The sequence below is a fragment of the Rhipicephalus sanguineus genome, chromosome 3, assembly GCF_013339695.2.
Source record: "Rhipicephalus sanguineus isolate Rsan-2018 chromosome 3, BIME_Rsan_1.4, whole genome shotgun sequence".
Lineage (NCBI taxonomy): Eukaryota > Metazoa > Arthropoda > Arachnida > Ixodida > Ixodidae > Rhipicephalus > Rhipicephalus sanguineus.
The window spans coordinates 201,732,086-201,759,690 of record NC_051178.1 but is presented as its reverse complement, the minus strand read 5'-3'; the positions used below and the strand labels follow the sequence as shown (position 1 = coordinate 201,759,690).

Sequence of the window (27,605 nt, the reverse complement as noted above, 5' to 3'; positions counted from 1 at the left end):
AGAAGGTGCCGCTGCCTTCATCGGCGCCGGCCGGTTGTTCACTTCTTCTAGCCATATCGCTGTTCATAAATGAGCCCCCACTGCCAAACCCCGCGCCCTCCCTTTCTTTCTCTCTCTCTCTCTTGTCATCTTATGTTGTTGCTTTAGTGGTTTATACGCTTGAAACTGTTTATCTCGCATTTGTACTCTTTGTATTGCTTTCTTCTTAAACGCTTGCGAGCTACGTTCCGTTTGTTTCGTTATTGGTACTCAACATATTCTTGATCTCATTTCACTTTTTATCTCGCTTTCTCCTCCCATAGCTGTCACGAACACTTTATTTTGTTCCCTCGACTACGGCTGCTCCGTTTGCCCATTCCGGGCGATGGTCGCCACCAAAATTCTCCCTCCTTATTTCTCTCTTCATTTCTCGGGAGATACGGGCAAGAAAAGAACCAGCGAGAAAGAGAAGGGAGGAGGGGGTGAATGCTGTAAGGGAATGTGCGGAGGAGAGCGGGGGTCTTCAATTTGGGCTATACAGGTCTTCGAAGTCGTAGACGCCGTACGAAGAGTCCTTTTCTCAATTGCGTTTTTGCGCTGCCTAAAAGAATCCCGTCGCGCCGTGTGTGATGATTGCGTCCTTCTTGTTCTTTCTCCTTCCGGTTGGCTTTATCCGGGCCGTGAGTGTGCGTCTGTGTATCCCCCAAAAAAGGGTCGCAAAAAAAAGATAGAAAGCTTCAAAGAAATGAACAGTACACCAGAAATCGAAGCAGCGACAAAAATTGGCGCCTACGAAATGGCTTCTTTGTCAGTGTCTGGGAGCGGGCGCTTTGTTACTGCCGCCACCGCGACCGCCGTTCCCCGTGCGTTTTTCTAAAACGGTTCTCCTTCACTCTCTCCATCTTCCTCTGCGCTGTGTGTGTTGCAAAAAGGTCCAATTTATGACACGCACGCACAGACACACAACGCAAGTGCATCGTCGCGCCATTGTCGGCGAGCTCTCTCGGTTTCCCCAGGCGACCTCTTTCGCTCGGACCGAGCTTATTTTTCCGGTCAAAATATTGATTGCCTCGTATGGGTTGGGGGGGGATATTGTCAAGCGGGCTTCACTCGCTGCTGAAATAGCTTGTTCTTCCTTTCAGCCAGAACTGTTTTAAGTGTTGGCTTCTTGGGAAATCTTCGCCGGGCATCTTGAACGTGCCGCGTTATTCTTTCTCTCTTCCGTTTCGACGATTTCATTCACCCAGTCTTCGCGGCCGCGCGCGTGCGTGCGTCAGCCTTTTTCTTTTTATCGTTATTGTTATTTCCTCCCGCACAAATGCCGATCCTGTCGTTACCCCCTCTTAACGACTTCCGCTCTTTTCTTGGAGTCTTTTCCGCTTCCGCTCACTTATTTTTCTCTCTTCCAATTCTCGAACGACTCGTTTTCTATATATGTCACTGTTTCGATAGGCAAGACCATTTCGAAGTGCAATCATTGTATCATCGTAATGCGACAGCTTCTCAACGAAATAACACTATAAGCGAAGATACAAACAACGCCATCTGCGAAGAGCGATCTCTTCTGCGTGAATCAATAATAAGGCGATCAAGGTGCGCTAGGGGCCTTTGTCGGTGAACGAGCGTTGTTCGCATCATTTACCGCGCAGCTCATCGTGGCAATTCTGCCGTGGGCAAAATAACGCAAGCCGCACTATATGCGAATAAAATTGGGCGAGTGCCGACAAACAGAGGCGTACAAGCGAGCATTCGGTCGCACGTGCCTTGAGCAATATAGAAGTGTCATCGCTTTAACGGCATAAGGACTCGTTTTACGCTTATCATCAAAAGGAAGCGAGAGTACGATAAAACTGACAATGAGAAAACTTTCGGCATAGCGGTGAACCACAAAAATACCTGCTCTAAACGTTGTGCGCCACCCACGTTTCCAATCAAAATATTTTTGACTCGGAGTTTCTTATATACCGGATGCCAGGGCATTATTTTTTCTAGCATAGAAAAGAGTTCAAGGGTCAGTGGGAGCTTGGCAATTATGAGGCTAAGAAGGGAGGCACGCGTAAAATTTCGTGAGAAAGTTGTCGTAATTGTTACGGATAGGGCTACCCAACAAAGCCACTTGTCAAGCTTTTTTTGAAATCTTTCTTATTCGCTTCTCATTTGCTCTCTTGCTGCGCTACGACGAATCTGGGCCAGCAAAAGTGAGGACTCATTTCCAGTTATTTATGTTTAGCTGTTACTGCCGCAGAATAAGCAATCAGGGACCGCTTTGTGTGGAAAGCTTAAAAATACATAAACATTTCCCCAATTATGACACACGGTAGATGTGCACGCTAGCTCTCCTCACTAAAGGAATTAAAGCTCAGCAGTGCCAAAGGCAGCTGCAGTGCACCTTAAAAAATATGCCTAGGCACGCTCCTTGTTTATTTTACTTGACCTTGCATACTCTTAAGTTGAAATATAAGTGTATGAAGATATCAGTTAATGGTTCTACTACACAACCCGTTATATACAACTTTAGTAAAAACCAGCAGATAACGAATCCAAGGAAGGTATAGGGGACGTTAATTGTACTGTTTTAAGTGTATCGTAATAATTGTGATATAAATGTGAAGAAAGTAAAGTGGACGAAATGATAAATTGCCGCTGGCAGGGACCGAACCCGCGACCTTCGGATTACGCGTCCGATACTCTTACCAACTGAGCTACAGCGGCGGTCGTCCACCCGTCCACTTATCGGGTATTTAGGTGCATGCAAACCCTGGGACTTAAAGATGTATACTTAGGGCTCCGCTTTCTGAGAAAAAAGCCATCTAGTGCTCGCTCTTCTTTCGGAATTTGTCTACACTTAAGGTTCTTCCCTCCAATGCAAGTAAATGTTGCTCAGCTTGTTAATAATGCACTCGAATTGCCGGCTAACATCGGAGCCGAGTTAATATTGCCGGTAGCGTCTGACTGCCTCAGAACAGACCGGCGTGCACTGACCCTGTAGTTGTTGAGGTTTTCGACGACGCAGGCGAGGGTGACCTTGCGTCCTGCCGGAACGGTGATGTTCTGAATTGGCTCGGCAAACTCGGGCTCCGTCTGCGATGTCCCAGCGGCCTTGTTGCCACGAATCCCTGAACGAGAAAGCAACAATGAAATGTGAAGGTTGTTTAGCTCCCGACAGTTTGTTACTGCACGATACGCTCTCACTTCAGCGAACTCTCATTCATTCATTCATTCATTCATTCATTCATTCATTCATTCATTCATTCATTCATTCATTCATTCATTCATTCATTTTCTTCGACGAGTTGACTAAAAACTATTGATAGTAGATATTAACGATTTGTCTAGCGATATTGCGTAAAACGAAACGTTCGCGCCTTTACGAGGCACCCTTTACTCTGCCGTTTGGCAAGGAAAAGCGTTGTCGAAGAATTTGGCGACAAAAGAAAGAGACGTAAGGAAAGATTCCAGAACGTAATCAGCGCCCTGAACGGAGTCACTAGATAAGGACAAAGTGAAGACCGTCAGGTGCTGTACAACTTTGTATATACCTAGCAGATGCGCAAAGAATAAGAAGCGCTCGACGCGAAAGCAACGAATTTGGAGATTTCTGAAAGTGGCCGCTTTATTGTCGAGAAAATAAAAATAAATTTACACGTTATAAAATAACCGCGAGTGGGCTACAATGAGAACGTCTTCCTGGACGGCGCGAAGCACATATACTAGCTATATACAAAATAACAAAAAAAAACAACAGCACCAGGAAGCACAAAGTGAGCGAGAGGGTGCATAACGTGTCCAGAAAAAAATGCAGGCGTGCAGTGGGCGCAGTAGAGGGTGCCTGTGCAGAGGAGGCAGGAACCGTCCGAGTCGGAGGCGTAAAGTACCCAGGGGTCCTATCCGTCACGTGATGGTCCGCTTCGGGGATTGCCCGGGTGCTTCCGACGTCACTGCTGCGGAACAGCGCTTCCCCAAACGAGAACACGCTGCGGCAAGGCGGAACCATTTTAGAACACGTCTCGACCATCCCTTCCCGCCGCCCGGACTATGCGTTCTTTACTGCTATGCTCTTTCTTTTTTCTCCTTTCCTTCCTCTAGCGTGTCCTATATGGTGTATTATTTTTGTTCACCAGTATCTTCACGTATGCAGAAAACACAAATAAAGGGTAAAATATGCAATGCATTGTCACTGTTAAGGATAAGAATAGAAGAAAATGAACTGTCCGGAAGTTATCACGAAGACGGTCCACTTTGTGTTCGCAGGATGTCAGAATGTGTGGCTTTACGCTTTCATGAACTTTTGAAGTGACCTAAACATTTATTTTTTATGTTTATCTTCTTGATTTCCCGCGCCGAAACCGCCGTCTGTTTATGAGACACGCCGTAGTGGGCACTCCGGAATAAATTTTACTACGTTGCATTCTTTAACACGCACCCAAAGTTTAGCGCCCCAATGTTCGAGCATTTTATCCCGTCATCATCAACACATCCTGGCCACCATGGCCGGGATTTGATCCCGCGATCTCATGAATAGCGGCGCTTCACCATTTCTGTTAAGCCCGAACCACGGTTGTTATTTCATCATTTCGTTCTCTAAATTTATTTTTGTAACTTAGAGGTAATCCTGGTGTCCTTACTGGCACCGGCTTCTCGCCTTCTTTCGACGAACATAAATAAAGGCACAAGAAAACTTGAATAGAAAAAGCACAGGAGATAGCACGAAAATTTCTTATTTTTTGTGCACGTGTAAATAAAGACACTGATGGGACTCGTACAGTTCCATAAACGATACTAGGTGCGCAAGATGATGATGACGATTATGATGATGATGATATGTTTTGTTTCATGGCGCGAGGTCCAGTTATGGCCAAAGAGCGCCATTGCACGATGCAATGGTGTTATCTATGATACTATGAGTAAATGCAACGAGTCTGTAAGGAGGCCTAAAATATTGCGCACTCATGCGCGTAAAATACATATAGTTTAGGAAAATCATGAAGGCGACGAAATACGCGTGACATGCATTTAGAAACTGTAGAATGAACAAAAAGAATATGGAAACAATGTGAAGCGATACTAGAGACTACTGTCTTTCAAGGACCCTCGGTTGGGTTTCAGGGACCTACCTATATAACAAAACACATGAAGAACCCAACAAAATCAACAGTTACATGTGCAATCTATATAATATGACAAAATGTAATTTTAGCCCCAGATGTGCTTAGTATGTGTCACACGTTTTGCATGTTGAGCAAATATTTTAAACGTCGTGCGTCTTTTTCAAAGCTGCATCGTTGTTCAAGGTCCCAGTATTTCTTTCTTTTTTTCGCAGTGAAAGCTTAGCGTTGTGACCGACGCACATTTCTGCCACCACGGTGGCTTTTTTGATTACGGTGCTCGTCTGCTGTCGCGAGAGACGCGTGTTGCTATCCCTCCGCGGCGGACGTATTTCGATGCAGGCGTAAGGCTAGAGGCCCGTGTATACTGTGCGATATCAGTGCACGTTAAAGAACCCGAGATGATACAAATTGTCCTGAGCCCTTCACTAAGGTGTCTCTCATAGACTAGGTTGCTTTGGGGCGTTAAACCCCCTAAACGAATTAACCAGGACTTCTTTTCTGAACTTTTGCTAATTATTAAAATATGGCCCAAATCTTCTGTGCGCGGTGTATCGTGTAGCAGACAACTCATTTTCTTTGTTCTTTTTTTTTTTGTCGCCAACGCAGTGACGATGACGTGTTACTTCTCTTCTATCATTTACGATGTTCGACAACGATACAGAAAAAAGTTAATAGCAAGGATAGGTAAGGGGAGAAAGAAGCTGCAAAAGTACTAGATTGCTCTGCCATATAACTGCGTTATAAAACTTAATTGCTCCAAAAGCCTTCGCAAGAGCACATTGAACTTCAGTGCACGAGTGAGAACGTTGCCCTATCCAACGATTTTCAACGCAGACAAAACACAGTGAAATCAGGGCGGTACAGACAGCAGCGCAGAGAACGGCAAAAGACAGAGTTATGGAAAATAGGAACCTCATCAGACTCCCATCTTTTTTTTTTCTTCCTTAAAATAGGAATGAAACATTGAATTTAATCATTATATAGAATCCCGACGGATATCCCTCCTCGCTGAATCGTAAAAAACAAGAAGGCAATCTTAGAGGAGAGACAGCTGAATACAAGAACAGGGACAAAGCTACCTACGCGTAGAGCGCATTTTTCAATGTACTCGATTATGTCGTATCAACGCATTTTCTTCGAACGAGAAAATCAGAAGTCGGTTTTGATCTTCATCACCGAGCTATCTTTTTAAACATGCGAAGACTTGTCAGTGAAATACTCGTTTGCGAGTAACCCTAAATTAATGGCGATGGAGAACGCAATCTTATTCGCATTAATGTGAAGACGCACGAACAAGGGGAAGACTACTTTGGTTCAGGATGCGCTTGAGAACTCGTATGCGACGCAGTATAACAGGTTTGTGTACCACTCTATTTGGCAAAGGCATAAGCGATTTCTTTCTTTCTTTTTTTTTTCCTGCCCGTTGAATCCTTTCTCGGCTAAGGACCGAAAATCCTACACGTTTTTTGCACTCGTTCATGCGGAAATCATGTAGATTCCGCAATCATTTTTTCATGATTTCTTTGAGAGCACGAAAACAGCAGAAGAACCGACATTTGGGCGAGTTGGATTGCGTTAAACATGATGAGTGGTTTTCAGCGCAAACGACGAATACACAGAGAAGAAGGAACACGAACACCAGCGCTGAACACGAAAACAGCAACTGATTCATTGCAACAGTCGTCCGCAGCGTGTTACCTTATTTATAACCGCTTACCATCAAGAACCGTGCACCCATGAGCTATCCTCTATTCGTGTTGTATAGTACGGCATTACCCGAAGCCTACGCCTACGTACTTTCGATTTGCCTTAAGCACTTTCTTTACCAACACGTCTCTCTAAACGCAATCTGCCATTCATGTCGTGCGCAAGGTAAACCGAGCATGGCAAGGCCCCGATACTAAATGATAAATAAATGAAAATAAATTATATGCGCCAAAGCGGTCGTGCTTATCGGAACCGGTAAACCTAACCAGCTGACATTACGTCCGTTTTAGGCAGCGATAACCGACTAGGCTTACAGCTCACCGAGACAAGCATTCGAACCAGTAGCGAAGCGGTGTTTCTACCTAGTCTGAGTTACGTCGTTTGCTTGCCCAGATATTTTGGCAAAGTAAAACGAAACGATGGCACGCGTAAGTGTATAAGGCAGAGGAAGAAGCAACATGTCGTGGGCGGCTATAGCTTATCTTAATGAAATGGCGAGATGAATCACGGCGACCAGCTGACTGCTTGTCCGTGTGAATCTTTGATGCGCCCCGAGGGGGCCGAGGCTTCGATTGCCGCCCTAACGTTCAGTCGGGATCGCACGCGCGGTAAATTATTGAGTGCGCGTTCGGACCACGCTTATCTCTGTAAGCGCCGCCGTTGCGAACGCTGCCGGGCTTTCCTCTATAGTTCAGCTGAAACGGGAGATACATTCGTTTCTATAGATTTTTTTTTTCTTCACGCACATTTGTCCACAGTCGGTAACAGGCAGGCATATCTGCCTGTCACCCGTGTTGCGAGTCCCACGCGATTCGATAAACCTAATTGTCTCCCTTACGGTCGCAGAACCGTGTTTCGTTTCCAAACGCCGCCTTCCTATCTACACGTAGGTGTACGAACCGCGTTCCCAGGAAATAGTACTTTCATAATGGCTCTCCTCGTATGTTTTTTTTTTCTTTTATCTCAGCTATCAGTTTTTCCGTTGCGGAAAAAACGAGTGTTGTCATGTGTTGTGTTTCACGCATATTGGAGTACAAACTAAGCTCTAGAATGGCGTACTGAAAAGAGACGGTGTTATCTATTCTACTTCGGTTTTCATTCATCAAGAACGAAGGACCGAAGTTACACGAGTTTTTTGTTGCGCAAACTTTCGCCGATTGCTGCGATAACATCGTGCCTCTGGCGAAACTATGTTTATTACTAGCCGACTACCTACGGGATTTTGCAGAGAAAGATACGGTGGCATTTTGGTGAAATTAAAAAAAAATTGTTTAAAGAACCGTCACTTGTTTTCATATTGTCGTTTGCTAGAGTTTGGTGACCAAAGCGGTTTCCTCTCCAAGGAGCACTAATTTTTGGGCTAATTGGTTTTCCATAACCGATTACTTAAGCGCGCGCAAACAAGGGCAGAGGGAGGTGACGACAGCACAAGTGCTTACCAATCTTTTTCACTTCACATCCCGTCGCTCGAGGCCTCCTTGGTTGGCTGTCTCGAAGAATTTTGAGCACTATCTGCCGCATGCACTCCGTACAGCGATCCACTACGGCGAAATAGCAGCGTAGGTCCCCAAGTCCACCAGACGGGGCTGCGAAGTACCACGAAGCCTTGCGTAGAGGAGATCCCTGTACAGGCGCGCCTGCCTACGCCATTCTCTCCGTAGGACTTTGCAAACCCGTGAAGCGGGTACGACGGCAGGGTTGAAAAGACCAAAAATCACTTTTACATCGTCCGGAAGAATCTTGTTCCGGATGTAAAACGACAATGCACGTCCACGACATTCAGCATTCACGACCAGGGAAGCGATGAACGAAGGTTCCAGACATATACGCGTAGAAAGCGAGCCCGATGTACTAGAAATGAACTCAAGGAGCACTGATTTTTGGGCTAGTTTGTTTTCAATCATCGATCACGTCCAACTAGCCCAAAAATCAGTGCTCCTTGAGCTTATTTCTAGGTTTGGGCTCGCTTTCTACGCGTATATGTCTGGAACCTTCGGTCATCGCTTCCCTGATCGTGAATGCTGAATGTCGTGGACGTGCTTTATCGTTTTACATCCAGAAAAAAATTCTTCCGGATGATGTAAAATTGATTTTTGGTCTTTTCAGCCCTGCCGTCGTACCCGCTTCACGGGTTTGCAAAGTCCTACGGGCAGAATGGCGTAGGCAGGCGCGCCTGTACAGGGATCTCCTCTACGCAAGGCTTCGTGGTACTTCGCAGCCCCGTCTGGTGGACTTGGGGACCTACGCTGCTATTTCGCCGTAGTGGATCGCTGTACGGAGTGCATGCGGCAGATAGTGCTCAAAATTCTTCGAGACAGCCAACCAAGGAGGCCTCGAGCGACGGGATGTGAAGTGAAAAAGATTGGTAAGCGCTTGTGCTGTCGTCACCTCCCTCTGTCCTTGTTTGCGCGCGCTTAGGCGTTCCTCTCCAAATAGTCTCTCTCGCGTACCATACCTTAACGTTGGTCATCACTTATGGTTCGTAAAGCCTTAAGCTTGTCTTCATTGTACGCACTGCAAATGAAAGCCCCTTCGATATATATTTCTACCGAGGTTTATGCGATAGAAATACGACTAGAGAGCTTGCGCACGGTGACCTTACAAATGGCGCACAAAAAATATGAAAATTCGAGTACGCCTACGGCGCTTGAAAGAAATTCTCTTTGTTCGGCTAAAGAAAATCGGCTGTATATCACGTTCTGAAAGAAGTGTTGAAAAGATGTAAAAAAATAAGAAAACAAGACCGTTTCGCCGAAACAAAGAAACATAGCAGATAAAACACAAGTTCAAGTAGGCTTCAAAGACCAGACGATTCTAGCGGCAGAAACGTGCTATCTTTTTTTCTTCTTCTATTCCTTAGCGTACTCCTTAGAACGTTTTTTTTTTTTCGTCACTCAAGCTTTCTCGGAACATAAGTCATTTTCGTCGTCTCGGAGAAAATGACCCGGCATAATCTTGTCCGCTACGAGCGAAGGGAGCCTGCCTCCTGTTTAAAACATGGCCAGGGCGCCATATACACAGACGCACGCACACACACAAAGGCGTACACCTTTTCAGTGAGCGCACGATAACCCTAACCCGCGGGGGAGGAGAGAAGCGCGGGCCACCATTGGCCGCAGTAGCAGCGCCCTTCGAGAAAGGAAGGAGATGGGTGGGTTGGGTAGTACGAGAAAATGTGGGTCACTGCTTCGCGAACGCTACTTCGCACGAGCAGGCGAGAGGGACTGCGCCGTAACAAGCCGCTTGGCCATACAAACACCGCGAGATGGCCGGTCGTGCACCGTATACGTGCGTCGCCCATTCTGTTAGTGTTGGCATTCCGCGCCAACGCCGTAGCGCCTTGACACCCGCTTCGCCAGCTGAATACTCTGATATATAAATAGTATGACAGCGAAAAGTACGAGAACTAACAAGCAAGAAACGAGCTCCGCATGATGAGAACGCGACCTAAGAATGCGAAATAGTGGAGAAGAGACGTTGCGCGTATTTTCTTGAAAGCACGACTGTAAAGAAGAGAGACAGCGACAAGACAAAGATTGCTTCCCTTTTCTTTTTTCAATGCGAAAAAAAAAGCCTTCATGTCCACTCTTTTTTTTTTCTTCTTCCACGACGACCCAGTTCCCCTCAACCCTGTTACTACCGAGTGTGAGCGAACGCCCACTAAACTGGCAAAGGTAATTTTCATACGCCGAGCGGCAGACAAGAAGGGGTCTTACGACGCACATTAATCGCCTCTCCGGGAGGCAGTCCCTCGCTGCCGAGCCTTGGTCGCGAGAGCACCTCCCGCACCAACGTTGTCTCGTCGTAACTCTCTCGTCGTGCGTAGTATGGATGCAGGGCCGGTGGCTTGCACGCGAACGGCGAGCCCTGCCCGGGTGCAGCGTAATAAAACTTGCAAGGTCAACGTTCTGCGACCTCCGGCCAGAAATGGCCACGAGTGTGCCCGTGCGAATGGACCCACTTGTATGGCACTCCCCACGAGCACACGCGGGATTTTTTTAAAGCCCGCGATAAACAATAAGCAAGAAAAATACGAAGAATATCTACGAGTGGTGCACGGGGAGCGGCACGAGGAGAGGCAGAAATATAAAAAAAAAGAGTTGAAAAAACGGGCAAAAAGTTCGAGAGGTGGGACAGCTACAGGAATAAGAATGCGCGCGAGAGAGAAGTGAAAGCACAATGTGCGCGCGAGCAGATTAAGTATCACGGGAAATGGCTCCTGCTTAAATAAATGCTCCCATAAAAGCGTCAGGGAAAATTGCTTTGTTGGGTGCGTAACATTGCCCACTTGCATCGGTAGCTATATATATTCTTTTTTTTTCTTTTTTGTCTCTATTACTCGGCGTAAATGTGAAATTATTCACTATAACATTAACTGCCGCTATACATTTTTGCCCTCGTTGTTACTGGGTTCCCCTTTACTACGCTTCTAGTTTAGCTGCGCATCTCCTTCTACCGGCGCTGCAACTCGAAAATTTCATCTGGCTGCAAACACAGGCCGTCGATGGATGCTCCACACTTGCTTTTCCTCCCAAGAATGAGCATATTCTGCTTTCACGCCAAACTAGTTTACTGGGCAAGAGCTCATGCTCAGAATAATCATAACATATAAAGGATTTCATTCCCGATTACAAGTACAAGTATATCATGAGATAGCCAATCGCATTAACGTCGTCAATCATTCCTAAAAAATTGATTGGTTGTAATTTTTATTGTAAAGAAAATATTTACAAAAAATGAGAAATTTAGTATCAAAGAGAAATAAAAATGTTAGTTTAACTAATACAAAGATTACCTCAGAGTATGTATGTATGTATGTATGTATGTATGTATGTATGTATGTATGTATGTATGTATGTATGTATGTATGTATGTATGTATGTATGTATGTATGTATGTATGTATGTATGTATGTATGTATGTATGTATGTATTGTGATGACAAAGACTCCGATGTTCGGGCGCGCGGGCAGTGAGATCGAGGCAGAGGAAGAAGAGGTTCAGAGAATAGAACAGCCGGCCTATTGCACAGGCGTTGTGTCTATGTCTCTTGTTTCTCGGCATTACAATGGCGCAGTCTACGAACTATCAACCGTAAGTGCGTCCTCGTGGCTCATCGGCGCTGCGGACCTTCCCTCCAAGGAACAATTATGCAGCCCGTCTCGCTACTTCTGCCGGAAGCACCTGCGCCACCATTCAAGGACGGCGTCCAGGCCTCCTCAGTGGCTCAAGGGCAGGCTTTTCCCGGCGCCGCCACGACAGTACACGGCCTACCGTTGCCTGGGAATGCCATCCACGCTTCCCGCAGCGACAACGGCTTACTCGGTGCTCCATCGGCACCCGAGCCGCTTAGGGGTGCTGTCCAAGCTCCCTCGGACAGGGGTCCCTCCTCTGTGAGTACACCGATTGTGTCCAACTCCTCGGACGTCACCACTGGGTCCACGCGCGGCTCGCCCGAGAGCGCCGCCGAGCTTTCCGCCACCATCGCCCGACTCCGAGTCACGGTGAACGCCTTGGCAGCGTCAATCTCCGTGCTGTGTCCTGCCGCCTTGCCAGCACTGCACTCACTTAATGCCGCGTTGGCCGCCGCCGCCTCCCAGGACCATCAAGAGAGCTCACCCGAGAGCCGCAGAAAGCTCCTGAATGCCCTCACGGAGCTCTCATACCAACTCGACTGGTTGGCGTCGTCATGCCCTGGAGTTTCGCCTACCGTAGCACCATCACCGGCTGCCTGCGAACTACCGGAGTTCCACGGTTTCCAGAACGACGCCGTCGACTGGGTGGCGACCGTAAACGCAATCGGAGCTCGCGAGTGCTGGACGGATCAGCAGAAGTGGTGCGTGGCCATTGACGGCCTTCGGAATGGTGCCGCGGCGTGGCACAGGTACGAAGGCGTGCGGCAGCAATCCTGGCCCGAGTGGAGCACCAGGCTCATAGCTGCCTTTGGACCAATTGACTACCACCTCGCTACCACCACCCAGTCCAACCTCACCGCTACCGAGGATGGAGCTCTGAAGGGGCACCACCTCGAGGCTGCTACTGCGCAGTGCAGCTTACCACCACGACAACTCGAGACAACATTCTCTCCACAGCAGTTGGCAACGCGTTCCCCAAGCTCATCTTCCCTTCGGGATTTGGATGTGCCGGCTCCTCTGGTGCTTCACACGCTACCAATTCAGGAGCCGGACGAGTGCATGGCCACCAGCAACGTCTCTTCAGGCTCGTCGGAGCCACATCCCCGACTTCAAGCGCAAAAATTGGCCGGGTGCGCAGATGGCCACCTTGTGCTAAGTGAGCCAGAAAATGTAGCAGGGGAACTCAGAAGCACAACGCCGGAAGAGCCACCTATACCACCTCCAGAGCAGTTGGGCGTCGATGAAAAGAAAGAGAGTGAGCGCCCCGTTGCTAACGTGCAGAATTTGGCTGAAGAAAAGCATGTTTCAGTCCTCCCAAAGCCACAGAATGTTCGAAACGATTTTCCGGACGGTCTTTCCGATTCTGACAATCATGCGGACGTAACAGAAAGGAAGCCACCCCAAGTGCCTCCTACGGGGCCTCTTGGGATGCTGTTCCGGCATCCTCTTCCGGGCATGCGGCGTCCACCGTTACCTCTGCAACAAAGCCAAACCCGGCAGCCAGAAGCATGTTTTACCGGTCGGATGACGTTGCAGCGTGGCCGAGATCGACCACTGCGATGCAGCCAGGGTCGCCCACCAGACCCACTTACGGCAGGTCCACGAGCCAAGTCACAGCGTAGCCGGGACCGTCCACTGCGATGCAGCCAAAGCCGCCCACCAGAGACACTGCCGGCAGCTCCGCGCGCTTGCAGTCATGGCCGAGTGTGATGACAAAGACTCCGATGTTCGGGCGCGCGGGCAGTGAGATCGAGGCAGAGGAAGAAGAGGTTCAGAGAATAGAACAGCCGGCCTATTGCACAGGCGTTGTGTCTATGTCTCTTGTTTCTCGGCATTACAGTATGTATGTATGCATGCATGTATGAATGAATGAATGAGTGAAAAAACTTTATGTCGGTCCAGAGAGGACGCACGGGAGACTCCGCCAATTTTTCCTTATTTGTCCGAGCAATGTTATTCTACCCTGTAGAGCGTGCTTTGCTGCAAGTAGTGTCTTATTGATGAGAAGCTTAGTACTGCTTCAAAATGAAATGGGGAGTGTTTTCATGAAATGCGCAGTGGCATCGCGACATATTTTCTTGGGGTCCTTTCTTGTGCACTAGAAACATTAGGCGATGAAAAATCCTTGAACAAGGCGTGTCTCTCGACGAAGACAAGTCCACTTGTCGAAACAATCACTTCAGCTACAACCGCTGTTCAAGTATTTTTCCACCTCTTTAAGCGTCCATCTTCCCCTTGAATTCTGTCCCCTAACATTAGGCTAGTTATCTTATGAAAAGCTCAAAGTATAAAAACAGCCAGCGTATCTGTAACCAGTAAAGCCGTCCATGTTCGGCGGCCAGTCTGACAACGTGCTCGATAACTTCCTGTGTGCAAGCATTAAACATCAATGATAATTGTTGGGGTTTAACGTCCCAAAACCACGATATGATTACGAGGGACGCCGTAGTGGAGGGCTGCGGAAATTTCGACCACCTGGGTTTCCTTAACGTTCAACTAAATCTAAGCACACGGGCCTCAAGCATAGCATTAAACGTCAGTTCTTCCGTGGCCACGGTACGTGTCGGTGTCAACGGCAATTATGTTGGCGTCCCTTTTAATATTCAAACACGACAAATATTTGACAACATGGAACTGCACATTCTTGGAGCAATCAATACCAATAGAACAGTTGAGAGGATTCCATTTGCATTCGACATTTTGAATACTTGCACGCCATTCCTCTCATAGCCCTCGAACTAGAGGAACAGGCAGAATTAGAGTAGAAGAGACATCTGCATAAATGTAAACTTATTTCGGGTATGTAGGCTGCAGTAAGTACAGAATGGCTTATTTGAAGGCAAACTACGGTAAGTCCCTATTTCCAACTCCTGGAGTAGAGACGCACACTTGCTGTTGACGGAGGCACAACAAGAAACACGGAGGTCTTACTGCTGGCCTGAAGTTAAATGGCAAAGACAAACGGTGGGAAGTCACAACACTCGAAAGTGTTGTCTCCGTAAAGTGAAGCCGCAAGTCAGTAAAGGTACTAACCAAAAGCTTCAAGCGTGTCAGAGACGATATACCTACCGATAGGATTATCCTTCGCGATGCAATATTGTTGCAGCTCTTGCGGGGAATCGCAGGAGACCTAAACAGGCTCTGGTGATTGGCCTTGGATGCATTGAAATACTCCAACATTTAGATTAAGCTGCCTGATGCTATCGAATAACTCCTATACAGAAAACTTAAGACCACTCTGTGTAGTTGAGGAGCACAGAGCGTATTGGTAGTCTTTACCTTTGTCAACCCATATCTCGATATCAAAATTCTCAGCAGCAAAATGAAAGCATCAACATTAAAAAGCACAGTTTGCTGCCTTGTCAAGAACCTTAGCGTGCTGAACATAGCTCCCTATTCTTCCTGTGGTATAGTCCAACCGATATATATATATATAGCCAAGTAGTATGTACTTTAAGTGAGCTTTGCAGTGACAGCCCTCTCCACGAAACCGCGAAGATTTTAAAGCATCTCCTGCACTCAGCTCCCTGACATCGTCTGCGTCCCTGAAAGAAGTTGTGGCACTAATGCTACCGATTTCATCCGATACGTACGCTTTTTTTTGTATTTTTAAAATTCTTTTTCTTCGCTATACTGCTTCATGCAAGGGGGTAAGAAGAGCAAGCGTAGAAACGCCTTTCAAGCGAAGTGTACAACATTACAGCTGAAGAATAGGATTTCCGTAGGCATTGATACAGAAACGCATCGAATGAATGCGCAGGTGGAGTTTCTGCAAGACTTATCCGCCCTACTAGCAAGAAACACTCGACTCTACGGATGCCGTGCATTCGTCCTGGCTTCTTCTAATACTTCTTTTACAATGGTGCACACTATGCGTATTCTTTCGCGCCCGGCAGACTTGAAGGTCTGTCACTTCCTTTGTTCGCGCTTTCACCTCCTAAAAGGTCTCTGGGAAGCAGTAGTAAGCGGCTCTGTATTCAATTTCTTTAACTTCCGTCTATTGCATTTCTCCGCCTGCTACGACCAGAATAAAAAAAAAAGAGATTAATGGCTTACATTATTTTCGAAAACAAGCGCGCACATTTGAAGTAAGCAGGAACTCTTATTCTTCGATGGCGTATTATCATGTTCAACGTAGAAATACTTCCTCTCGCGTGACGTAGCGCTGGTGATTAAATTATTCTGTTGTTTCCTAAACCACCTGTCCGTCCATTCAAATGGCGCGTAGGCAACCCTCGGTTTTTTATATCTTAGTGTAGTGCGCTGATTCTTTGACAAGGTAATCATTTTTACTTTAAACAAAACTGTCTCAGCTTATCGCAAAATAAATACGAGCACAAGATAAAATCCATAGCATACTTTCCAATGCAGAGGTTTATAGGAGAGATTGGTGTCTTAAATGACTCTAGCATTCCTCTTTGCATGACGAGTAAATGAAAGTACAAAAAAGCTGTAAAAATTGAGAAGCACAGGAGATGGCTAAAAACTTCGGGGACGCTTGAGCTTCGCCTTCAAGAGTAGAACGCGATAGCGTAATCGGGCCACGTGCGCATCGCCTTCTCAACTGCTGCCCTGCCACGATGGTATAGTGATTATGGCGCTCGACTGCTGACCTGAAGATCGCGGGATCGAATCCCGGCCGCGGCGGCTGCATTTTCGATGGAGGCGAAAATGTTTGAGGCCCGTGTACTTAGATTTAGGTGCACGTTAAAGAACACCAGGTGATCGAAATTTCCGGAGACCTCGACTACGGCGTCTCTCATAATCATATCGTGGTTTTGGGACGTTAAACCCCAGATATTATATTCTCAACTGCTAGCCTGGCTTCGGTTCTCTGTGCATGCCGCAACTGCGCCGTAAGGAAACGAACGACTGTGAGTGTAACATTGGCCATTTAAAGCTATCCTAGAATGCCTAGTGCAAGTACAGTGATGAAGTGCTCACTACGCCATAATTCTTGTGCGCATCAGCGAAGGGTACTCTACGCGTCCGTAAGGCAACATGCGAACCTACGCAGCTGCTCACTTTGTAGATGTTTTTGCTGATGAGGATGATTAAATATGTCTGAACGCTTTGTAATGTGTGGGTCTTTAAACACCCACTCATTGCGAAATTCACATCTTTTGACGCCTGGCGCGATTTTACGCTTCTGCCACGCAATATTAAATGCGTTAAGGAGACTCCTTCCACTACATGACAGCTATATAGTGTTTTCTTCCGAAGCAGTTTCAAGCAATAGCGTGGCTCTGTGGTAGAACACCTGGTTGCCACGCAGACGGCCTTGGTTCGATTCTCACTCGGACTGAAGATTTGTATTTATTTCATTTGCACCTTTCTCAAATTTTTCGGTCACGGACACGATGATGATTTTTCGCTCACAACCAAAGACGCCTAAACCGACACCGACGCTGACGCTGCAGTTTCTGCGAAACGAGCTCTTTAACGCCATCGCGTTTAAAGTTAGCTAAGTTCCGCGCATGAGTTGTTGGCGTCTATGTGCCGTATCAAATAAGTTACGTCATGCCATATACGCATCTGGGAGACGAATATTAGTAAATACTCAAACAAACTGCAATTTATTTCAGCATTAACATCACCGTTGCAGGAATCGCTATCCAAGTCATACGACGGCGCTTGTATGCTTTCAAGCACTTGTAACTGGCTTGCGCTGTCGGGGTTCTAACAAATAAGGTTAGATACACTTCGCATATACGGCTTCACTGGCCATTTGATGCTCACTGAACTCGAAAGTTGCGAAACATTGGAACGCGTTCGCCAAAGATTGCGCAAGCCTTTATAACAGAACGACAACTTAAGCGGAGTAAATCTGCCTGAAAACATTTACTCGTGTCGTGAAGAAATAACGTTCCAAGTATGGCAGTTACGTCAGATAAAACTTGAAAGCAACGCTCGTTTCTGGCGTATAAGTGTACGTGTATTTTATTGCTCGCTGTTTCACTTGTCATTAAAAGATCTAATGGAGCATAAAGGCCGACGTACATATTTCAGAGCACCGTATGTCGAGTGACGGTTTTAAAAGCTCGTCCAGACGCGCCGTAACGACATTGCAGTTGCCTACCCGTGTTGCATGATGCTTTCCAGACGATTCACTAACCAACACTCCATTTTATTTTAGGAAAGATCTGATAGTATTCACTTCCTCTAACATAAAATATATTAGTAATGAATGTCTGATGACTATATTATAAGTATGAAACGCTTGTAAGATCCAAGCAGGAGTATATGCGTCATCGATTTGGGATCCATCTGCAGTACAGCCAGCATCAGCCAGACTCAGCCTGGTCATCTCTCTCTCGCTCTCTCTCTCTCATTATAGCAGCAAACGGCGCCATAGAACGTGATGAACAAGGAAGGGAAATGGAGGCGATCAAAGTGCACTCCCTTTCTTGTCTCTCGTTTCTTCTAGCACTGCTTTCTGTTACCAAAAACCTTCTGTGCTAAGGAAGACACGGCAGAAACTCACATCGTGGTCAATTTGTCGTTTCGCTGTATGTGTATTCGCGAGTCTACGCGCAATGTGTCTTGCTTACGTGTTCGCAGCGTGTAATATAATTGTAACGTAGCACTAATAATATTAAGTTAAGGTATTACGTGCCAAAACCACGATATGATTATGATGGAAGCTGTAGTGGAGGGCTCCGGAAACTTTCACCATCTGGTGTTCTTTAACATGCACTGAAATCTAAGTAGACAGGCTCTAGCATTTCGCCTCTATCGAAACGCAGCTGGTGCGGTTGGGATTCGATCCCGCGACCTACCGGTCAGCGGTCGAGCGCCATAACCACTAGACCACCCCGGCGGGTCAACAAAGCACTAGGAGTATCATGTCAGACTAACATATCCAGCATATCGTTAGAATTTCTATATCCCATTCTCCCATGTTATGCACCCGCCTGTTGTCATTTCTTCGAACTTTCGCTCCTCATATATTACAACGGCTGCGAGTGATCGCTTCTATTGCGCGCGCCTGTCTTCCACTGCGTAAGGACGTGGAAACAAACACATGGGTCTTGATAACTAGAAAGATCAAAGTATAGCTCTGTAGAAGACGCACAGTTGCGGGGTGCGCTCCCCGTCGTTTTCTCATTCTGGTCGTGATAGTGAGATCACGGTGGCCCATTGTCCAGAAAGGGAGCTCAATTGTAAGACCCTGTTTTTACCCAGGGGTTGCATGATGTGAACCAGGCTTCCAGATTGCGGTAACAAGACCGCGGAGCCAACTGAGCGCCGTACTGAGAATGCGGCGTTCGTGGTTCGTGCATCGGGTCGGTTTATCGTGCAGCAACGTCAGCAAATACGGCAACAAGAAGAAAAAGAAACAAAATTCAAGGAGAACAGCAGATTTGAAGCTATAAAAACGGCAAACATACTCCTCCCACTACCCCGCGTACGAGGCAGCTGGTATCATTTCGGTGATGGCCCTGCGCGGTCGAATACGCGGAAATGCGAGCAGCCTTCCATTTGATAGCGACTTCTTAACGCAATTTTGGCTGCATTTTTCTCACCTTCCTCCTGTTTCTTTACTTCTTTAACGATTTTGCTTCGACCTGTTGGGCCTTTCCTTTTCAGAGGAGATCCCTTCTTGTCTTATTTCAGTAAGTGGAAGAAATTCGTTTTTACGAAAGCTTTTTTTGGGCATTTCCTTGTGTTCCCATCTTTTTACTTTTTTTAGTTGTGCCCTCAATTCGGTTTCTATCGACTGCCCAGTTCGTGTTCCCGAGATGTTAGGCGCCTTATCGCAGAAAACCAGGCTTCTGAATATATTCTTTTGTCTCTGAGCCCAGCTTAGTGCTTCGGATGCTTCTGCGAGCGTGCATATGCATGTAGGGAGATCGCTCGTGCTGGAATTTTCGGAAAGGCGCACAAGTGTTTGCTGTTGTCTGGTGTCCCAATAACTGTGTCGTTAATCATCTGTTGCGCCACAGTTATTCGCATCTCCTACATGCAGGTTGCTTCCCATTCCTCTCTCCAACTTTTCTCTGTAATAGAAGTTCAATCTTATTTTATTTACGAGCGTAACTTATTAGCATTCGCGTTTATTGGTTAACTAACGCATTCATTTTTGTTGTTGTTTTTTGCCATATTGCGCACTGAATTTCAGGGAGCACTCTGTGCTCGATGTTTTTGCTTCGAAACACGTAGAATCACCGAAGACGCATGCATATGGGGTGTAAAGAACGCTCCGTAGTGCACATAACCAGTAACTGGCGGTGACGCAAATGACATATGTGGATGGAATTTTGAAAGTCAGCTACAGACCAGGTGCCAAGAGTTATTTGTGAGCATCTTGTTTTATTACCTACACATATTTAAGGTATCGCTTTTTGCCTGTTCACGTTTTCTAAGCTTGCAGAAGTAGGCCACTATTCTGCGAGTAATAACATTTCGTAACATATGCTGTGCTAGTCAAAGGCAGCACAGCGTCCAAAAATAATTCTTATCCCAAGTCTTACGCAATTAAGTGTCGTGTAGGCAAAGAGATCCGCTGGATTAAAATAAGACAAGACACCCAAAAACGAATTCTTCAACGCACTGTAATCGCCTAAAGTAAGTTTCAAACTTATATAGAAGGAGTATTGTTAGTTCTGTCTTGCCATTTGCAAAATAATTTTGTCTAAACTCTCTGAGGTATGGCTACACCTGACCTCACTTTCAACTTACTCGGTCTAAAACAATGCTATAGATGCCCAAGATTAAAGGTCATCCCTCAGCGGTACACGAAAGTATTCGCGGCACCACCACTACCAATGCGGCGCGATCCAATATTCCTAGTTTTATACCTGCTTGCCTGGTCATATTTCACACTCCTCCCACCCGTGCGTGTAGCTCAACGAAACGCGCACTGTTCAAGCTCATTCCTCATGGGCGAACACGGACGGCCGCTCTCTCTGCAACACGAGATCCTGCGAGGACGGGCGACAGCGAAGTCCCGATACGCGAGCGAGACGGGAGCGCATATCCAAAAGCCGGAACAAGCTTCCGCGCTCTCTGAGGCCCGCCAGAAAACTGAAGGGGAATCGGAAGTACATAGAAAAGGCGGAAGTGGAAACAGGTTCGACGTACACGCTCTACCTTCGTTCCTTTCCGAGCGCGCGGTGTTGTCGCTTTCTTTTTTTGAGATGTCAGGCCACTAGTGGCAGCCTCCACCACCGCTGACGCCGCGTAGGGTACGAATACGCTGTCGCGTATTGCCCGGGACCATTTCGCCCGGGATCAATGCCCGGGACCATTTCGCACTGAGAGGAACAAACGCGAATACGGGGAAAGGAATGAAAGGACAAAGCTCTCGGTATGTCCTAAGCCAAACTGCCTCCGCTCCCGAAGAAAATGGATCCCGCGTGTACATCGCATCTGAAGCCTCGGAGGCTTGTCCGAAAGGAAAGACAGAGCAACGAAAACGAGAAGCAGAAGAGAGAGAGAGAGAAGTGAAGCACGCGCGCGCCATAGACGAGACAGGCCGCCGGTGGAAGAGGGGGAAAGCCAAATGGTGTTCTTGCCTTGCCCGGAGCGAGAACAAAGCCCCTGCGGATTTCGACACAGACGCGACGAGGCAGCCTGATAAACGGTTTCTGAGCGTTGAATATCGCCGCTCGCATAAGCGATGGCGGAAGGCGGCCCTTTTTGGCCGTCTTAAAGCAGTTTTATTATGCGTCCGGCGTACGGCCATGTACCGCCTCGCTGTCGCTCCCTTGTAAGCGGCGCATGTCTTCCTTCCTTGAAGGACTCGTGAGGCGTCGGCACCGATAGCAGAAAGAACGAAAACAAGCACACTGATTGCGCAGCTCCCGGCCGCTTTGTCCGTTAACTGGGATGGGGCGCCAGTAATTCCGCGTCTTCTCGATCCCGATTTATTCCGTCGTTTCTTTTCACCCGCGTGCCTCGAGGCGCAGTTAAACCTAAGACGATTGCCCATTTTACAATAGTAATCCTTGTCGAACGCTCGTGCCGCACTTCACGCACGCGTCAGACACGGCCCCCTACTTCTACGAAGGAACAGAGCACTCTTTGATTAGGCTGAAATTGAACGTTATCGTCCTAGCCAGGCGCCCAGTAAGAAAGCTCTGACAAACACAATATGTAATAATAAGGATATAAGAGGGACGTGAAGAAGAAACTGTTGAGAACGCTGCTCATCAATGAAGTAAAGAGGCTCAAGCTGTCCTTTAGTGACGTCGGGTAATATACCATGCACATTACTATGCGTGTTTACACACATTGTGAAACAAAGCAAAAGTGAGTTAGTATAGCGTATTACAGAGGAGAACTGCTCTAATTGGCAAGGTATCCAGTCTTTTAGTCATCTCTGCGAATGTGCTGGAAGAATGTCGATTTGCCTAATTCGTTCAGCACATTTTATGCTTGAAGCGAAAACTAGCACTGATTGATTGATTGATTGATTGATTGATTGATTGATTGATTGATTGATTGATTGATTGATTGATTGATTGATTGATTGATTGATTGGATTGATTGATTGACGAAACGTACTTGCGCACTACTGCGTCATGCTTGGAGTATTACGCGGCTTTCTTTTCACTATTGTCTCTACTGTGTTCCTAGATTGCAGCAATCCTTCATAACCACCCAAAAGCTACTGTATGCAGAAGACATCATTTACTTCACTGCTACAGTAGGAAACATGAGGAGCTCTGAAGACACAAAATATTATTCAGTAAGTTCCAGTTTTTTTTTCATATAAATGTAATATTCATTCTTCCTGTATGAGTGTGAAATCCCTAAATGATTCTATACGTACAAAACCCCTAAATGATCAGATTATTCTTTCATGTATGTCAACAAAACACATCTTAGGCCATCTCAAAATATATTCATATTGTGAATGCCATTGGAAAAAACTTTAAGGCATGCACAATACTAGGCGATTCCCGTGGAAAATTCAGCACAAGTCTTTAATTCCCGTGGGACGCTGATTCAGAAGGAGCAGCATTTCATACAAACAAAATCACACGACGATACAAATACCCATCGTCGCGCAAACAGAGCGGTGGAGTATTCATCAGGAACTGCGAAAAATGTAGTACATAAAAAAAAAGAGAAGGAGACGTGGGGAAGAAAGGAAAGAATCACTGCCCTCCCAGCGCTCGTCTGACGACGCTGGGCGACCGGCAGTCGGCATCGGAAAACGTGACTGCGACTCGTAATCTCGACTCTCGCAGCGAACCGCAAGAGGCGGCAAGCCCACGCCGCACCCGGCGTCAACTGCCGCGCGCCGAGGCTTTGTCGCGGTGAAATGGCTACTTATCCTAAAGCGTCCGTTGCCCCACACGCTCCTAACCCTCCGTTTGCTTCTTTCTCCCTTCGCTTCTCCCCACGCTCCCCACCAGATGTCGCCACCTGGCTCCACTGGCGTTGGCATCGTCTCTCGAGGTCGCCTCACACAAAACGAGGCCTCGAAGAAAAGCATCGCTGCCTGCAGTGGGTGGCGAACTGCGCGAACAAACGGAAGAAGTCGCATCGCAACCTGCTTCAAACAACTAGGTCTTTGTTTCTGCTTTTGCTGTTCCCTCTAGCTGCCTACACGACTACTCGCAGAGCTACGCATGAAGCTGCGTATGCAGGGCCCCCGTGGGTGAGCCGACTGGCTGTTACCGATTCGGCGTGCCGACGAGCGACGCCTTGTGCTTTGGAAGCACGTAGGCGCCACGCCTTCTGGCTGCCCTTCCGGCGCATGCCGTAACCCGAGGCCTTCGGCGAGAAAAACGAATAAGCAGGGTTGTGCGCACGACAGGCCTTACGTTCAATCATGGACAGTGCTGGGAGGATAGAGGGCGTGCAAGCCATCGGTAGCTATGGTGAAAGGCGGTGCCGACTAATCAAACTCCCATTTTTTTTTTTTTTTTGAGACGAAGCTGTGGAGTCTCACGTTGGAAGCACGTGCAGGCTTGCACGCTCTTTCGTGGTATTACCATTTCTAGCTGTGCTTGCCTCCCAGCTGGCGACACGCTTCGCTCTGCGCTTCGTGGACGATTCAGGGGTGGCACGTGCCTCGCATTACGATTCAAACTAGCGTATCAGCCGGGATTGATGATTTCACTGCGTGGACAAAGGCTTCTGACGTTTCTAAGAAACATGCATGGAGACAATGCTCATCGCATGAGATTGCACTTATAGCGCCGGCTGAATCATTGTCGCGCCTGCGATAGCTCTGATATTTCTAGGAATTCACAAGGTTTATTTCAAGAACTTGTGACCATGTTGGCAGGAATTCGCTCTGTTAATGTGTTAACAGTGGCTTATTGTGTGTTGTCTCCCTACAAGATAACTCCATAAACGCCTAAAGTCCACAAAGTGATAATGGTTTGCCGTATGGAGTTTTACCGTGCCTGCCGAGGGAATAGCAGAAGACACTTCGGTGTACTCGTTTAACTTAAGTAATTCTCCGTGACATTCTCGGAAGGCTATTGCTTCAGCAGATAGGTTAACAACCTATGATCAGCTTCAAATGAACAGTTGCACAGAATTTTCAAGGCTAGTACAGGACAACATCAATACAGTGAAGTCGAAAAGTATGCCATTTAATCGAGCACCCCGGTTTATTATTTAAATTATTGGACGCACCTAATCTTTCATCTATTGTTAGTTATTTGTTTGATAACTGAGACCTTTATGCGCATCACCATCAAACCCCGCGCGTGCCCTCGTAATATCCGAATTATTATTATGCTGCTACCGACCCACTACTCGGGCGGCAAATGTTTTTTTTTTTTCAGCCATAGAAGTGAACTACGGGGATCACATAACAGTTTCTGACAGGATTATAGGTTTTCTCTTTTATTCTCTACCTACATTTCAGCACTTTGTGGGTGGAAAACTGGTAGTTCATACTGCGATACTGCTGCTATAAATAGCAGTTCAACCTCGCTGTGGCGTCACCAAAGCAATGCAGAACCCTGTGCTTTCGCTAATATTGGCTTTGTTCCTTGGAGCCCTGGCCGAATGCGGGATACCTTCGAAAGCTATTACAAGATTGTGCGTATATATGGTCTGGTTATATTGTGTACGCTGACTACCATATGGGTAATAGCTCCCGCTTTAATTCTCTAATGGAGGGCTACGCTCGATTTTTGTGATATCGTATTCCTGCGCCTCCTATTGCTTTCAACCAAGTGCGTTCTGTTTCTTTTATGTCCTTGCTATTTTCAAGTTGTTCATTTGAGAATGTGCATTTAACGTTGATAAAGCAGCTGCGCCCTTTAATGGTAGTTGTACGATGTTAGCATTACTTAATCAAGACAAAGCTCTACTTTTCGACATGAGAAAGGCGAAGCGTTTTTAGATAGCTGAAGCCCGATGTATGCAGGAAATTGAAGTAAAATTTCGTTGCACTTCAACTGCAGCAAAAACGCAAAAAAAATTTTTTTCTTTGCTTTATCCGCAGTTGTAATATACATTGCGAAACAAGAAATATTACGTTACCACTGAGACGAAGGCTCCATCGCGCTTGCACTTAATCATTGCCTTATATTCAAACTGTCGCAGTACTGTCACTGCATCTCTGACGCCACGAAACGCATAAAAGATTACGAAACACGTTCGGAAGGGCTGCTGCTCGGTATTAGCGTGGTACATATAAGAAAGCAACACGACACAGACGTATAGAAAGGTAGGCGCCAAAAGTAGTCGCTAATTAGCGCCTACCTTTCTATACGTCTGTGTCGTGTTTCTTTCTTATATGTACTACCTTTATCTACTACCTTATATGTGCTACCTTTATGAAACAGGTTCGATTGCACTCTTATTTCCTGCAAATAGGAAGCGCAGAGATTAGAGGTAAAAAATTACGAAGGGGCATTGACCTTTCTATTATAATTATTTTTCCCGCAAGTAAGAAAGTTACGCAAGTGCAAATATAGCGTGCGTTCACAGTGCGAGGTATCTCATTCTACCTTCGTCTAACTCTGCGCCCAACCTGGCGCGAAACTTCACAACGAACACGGCAAGGCCGAGAGCAGGAGAAACCGCGCGGCGGCTCGAATGTGAGCGCCCGGAGTTACCTAACCGCGAAAGCCGACACACACGCGCACACATCCACAAACCGAGGAGCGGGTTTTTGAAGCGCGGTCTTCCGAGCAAACGCGTTTTGCGACAGCGCTGGAACCACAGCGAGCGAGTGACAGGTTGTGTTGTACAAGCACACAGAGAGAAACAGAAGTGAGCAGAGGAGCCCGCCGCCGCAGCCGAGGGAACAGTTACGCTGCCGGCGTCTCGATCAGGTGCCCCAGATAACCCGCAGCCGAGACGAAGGAGAAGGGCGATTCCCATTATTGGCGAACTCATCGCGGAGGATCCCCACCCCCCTCGTCGCCATTTCGCCGAGCAAAGGCGAGACGAGGTTCCACTTTGTCCCAGAGCCATTTGGTGTGGCACCCGGTTCGTCAACAAGCCCTTGTTGACTCTGCAAGAGCAGCGAGGCAGCGCTGCAGCGCAGGTCGACGCGTCTTTTTCGACACAGCCATGGCTGGAAGCACGACGTCGCTTCGTCTTGCGGCGCCGATGAAAGATCAACAGCGAACGTGCCGGCTGCCGCGGAGGCTGAACAAAGGAAAAAAAATGCGGGTGTGCTGCAGGTCGCTGTTCGTTTTCGGCCTTCCATTCGCGGTACGTGGAAACGACGACGCGCTCCTTGCTCAAAGCGACAGCGCCCTCTTCGCCGTACGAACGATGAACTCCAAAATTTGGACGCTTCCTTCGTTCGCTGCATATCCAGAGTGTCGCGCTAACGTTTCGCTTCGAGCGAACAGAAAACGGAAGAAAGCCCGCAGCAGTCTTTGAATTCCATCCACCGATCGTTCTTGAAGCTTAGTCCGAAATTCTTCAAACTTATTTCGCGTTCTCGCAACCACATCCTCGTTACGTAGACCGACAGCTTCCTAGCATCTGTGCTGTAGCGATCGTACTCGGTTCAGTCGGCGCTCTTTGAAGACTTCAAGCTCCGAGGACGCACGTTTTCCCGTTTTTACTCGAGTCGGCGCATCAAGCGTACGCACCAAGAGCTGCAAGCCGTACCGGTTCAGTGAATTCTCGACGAGTTTCGAGTTCGTCACGAGGAAAAGAGCGTCTTCGTTGCCAAGCGGTTGACGTTAAAAGGACGCTCGCAAAACAAACGCTCCTTGCTTTTCATCTTGCCGTTCTAGGAATGACTGCGCATGTCAACTGGTGCATGCAGGGGGCGAGCTTGCAGCCAATGTCCTCCTCGTGCATCCAGATAGGGGAGAAGTTACCAGCGCTATAGTGCGTTTTAGGAATCGTTGTTTTGTGTGAAGCTCTCCGTGACAACACACCCTATGCAGGCAATATCTCTCTTGGCCGTATTCCACCCGCATTCTGTAGCGCGGTATGGTGTCTCATTTCTGACGACAAATGGGGGGAAATTCAGAAGTTGTAGAAATCTGGCACAGCGTTTCACTAAGTCGCGTGAAATGAAATACCGTAGTTACTTGTATACTAACAACACTCGTTAGCACTGATAATTGTTGGCTAATCCTAACTAAGTTATTCTTATGATGCCTGCCCGCTGTTAAAACACATTCTCTATATTTAACCTCAACTCAATGATTGAATTGTATATTTGCTCGCCGCGGGTAATAATACAACTACTACTACCACTACTACTACTACCACTACCACTACTACTA

At 47.1% G+C, this 27,605-nt stretch overlaps 1 protein-coding gene and 1 non-coding gene across 2 annotated transcripts in view; both read right to left on the bottom strand.

Moving 5' to 3' along the window:
* LOC119388122 (lachesin) overlaps positions 1-27,605 on the bottom strand; it is a 194,280-nt gene that overhangs the window by 71,283 nt on the left and 95,392 nt on the right. The window contains exon 3 of the mRNA XM_037655767.2: positions 2,962-3,095. Within this exon, the coding sequence (XP_037511695.1) occupies positions 2,962-3,095 (134 nt within the window). The remainder of the gene's footprint in view (positions 1-2,961; positions 3,096-27,605) is intronic.
* On the bottom strand, positions 2,618-2,691 carry Trnat-cgu (transfer RNA threonine (anticodon CGU)). Its single transcript has one exon. It is a non-coding gene; the product is annotated as a tRNA-Thr (tRNA).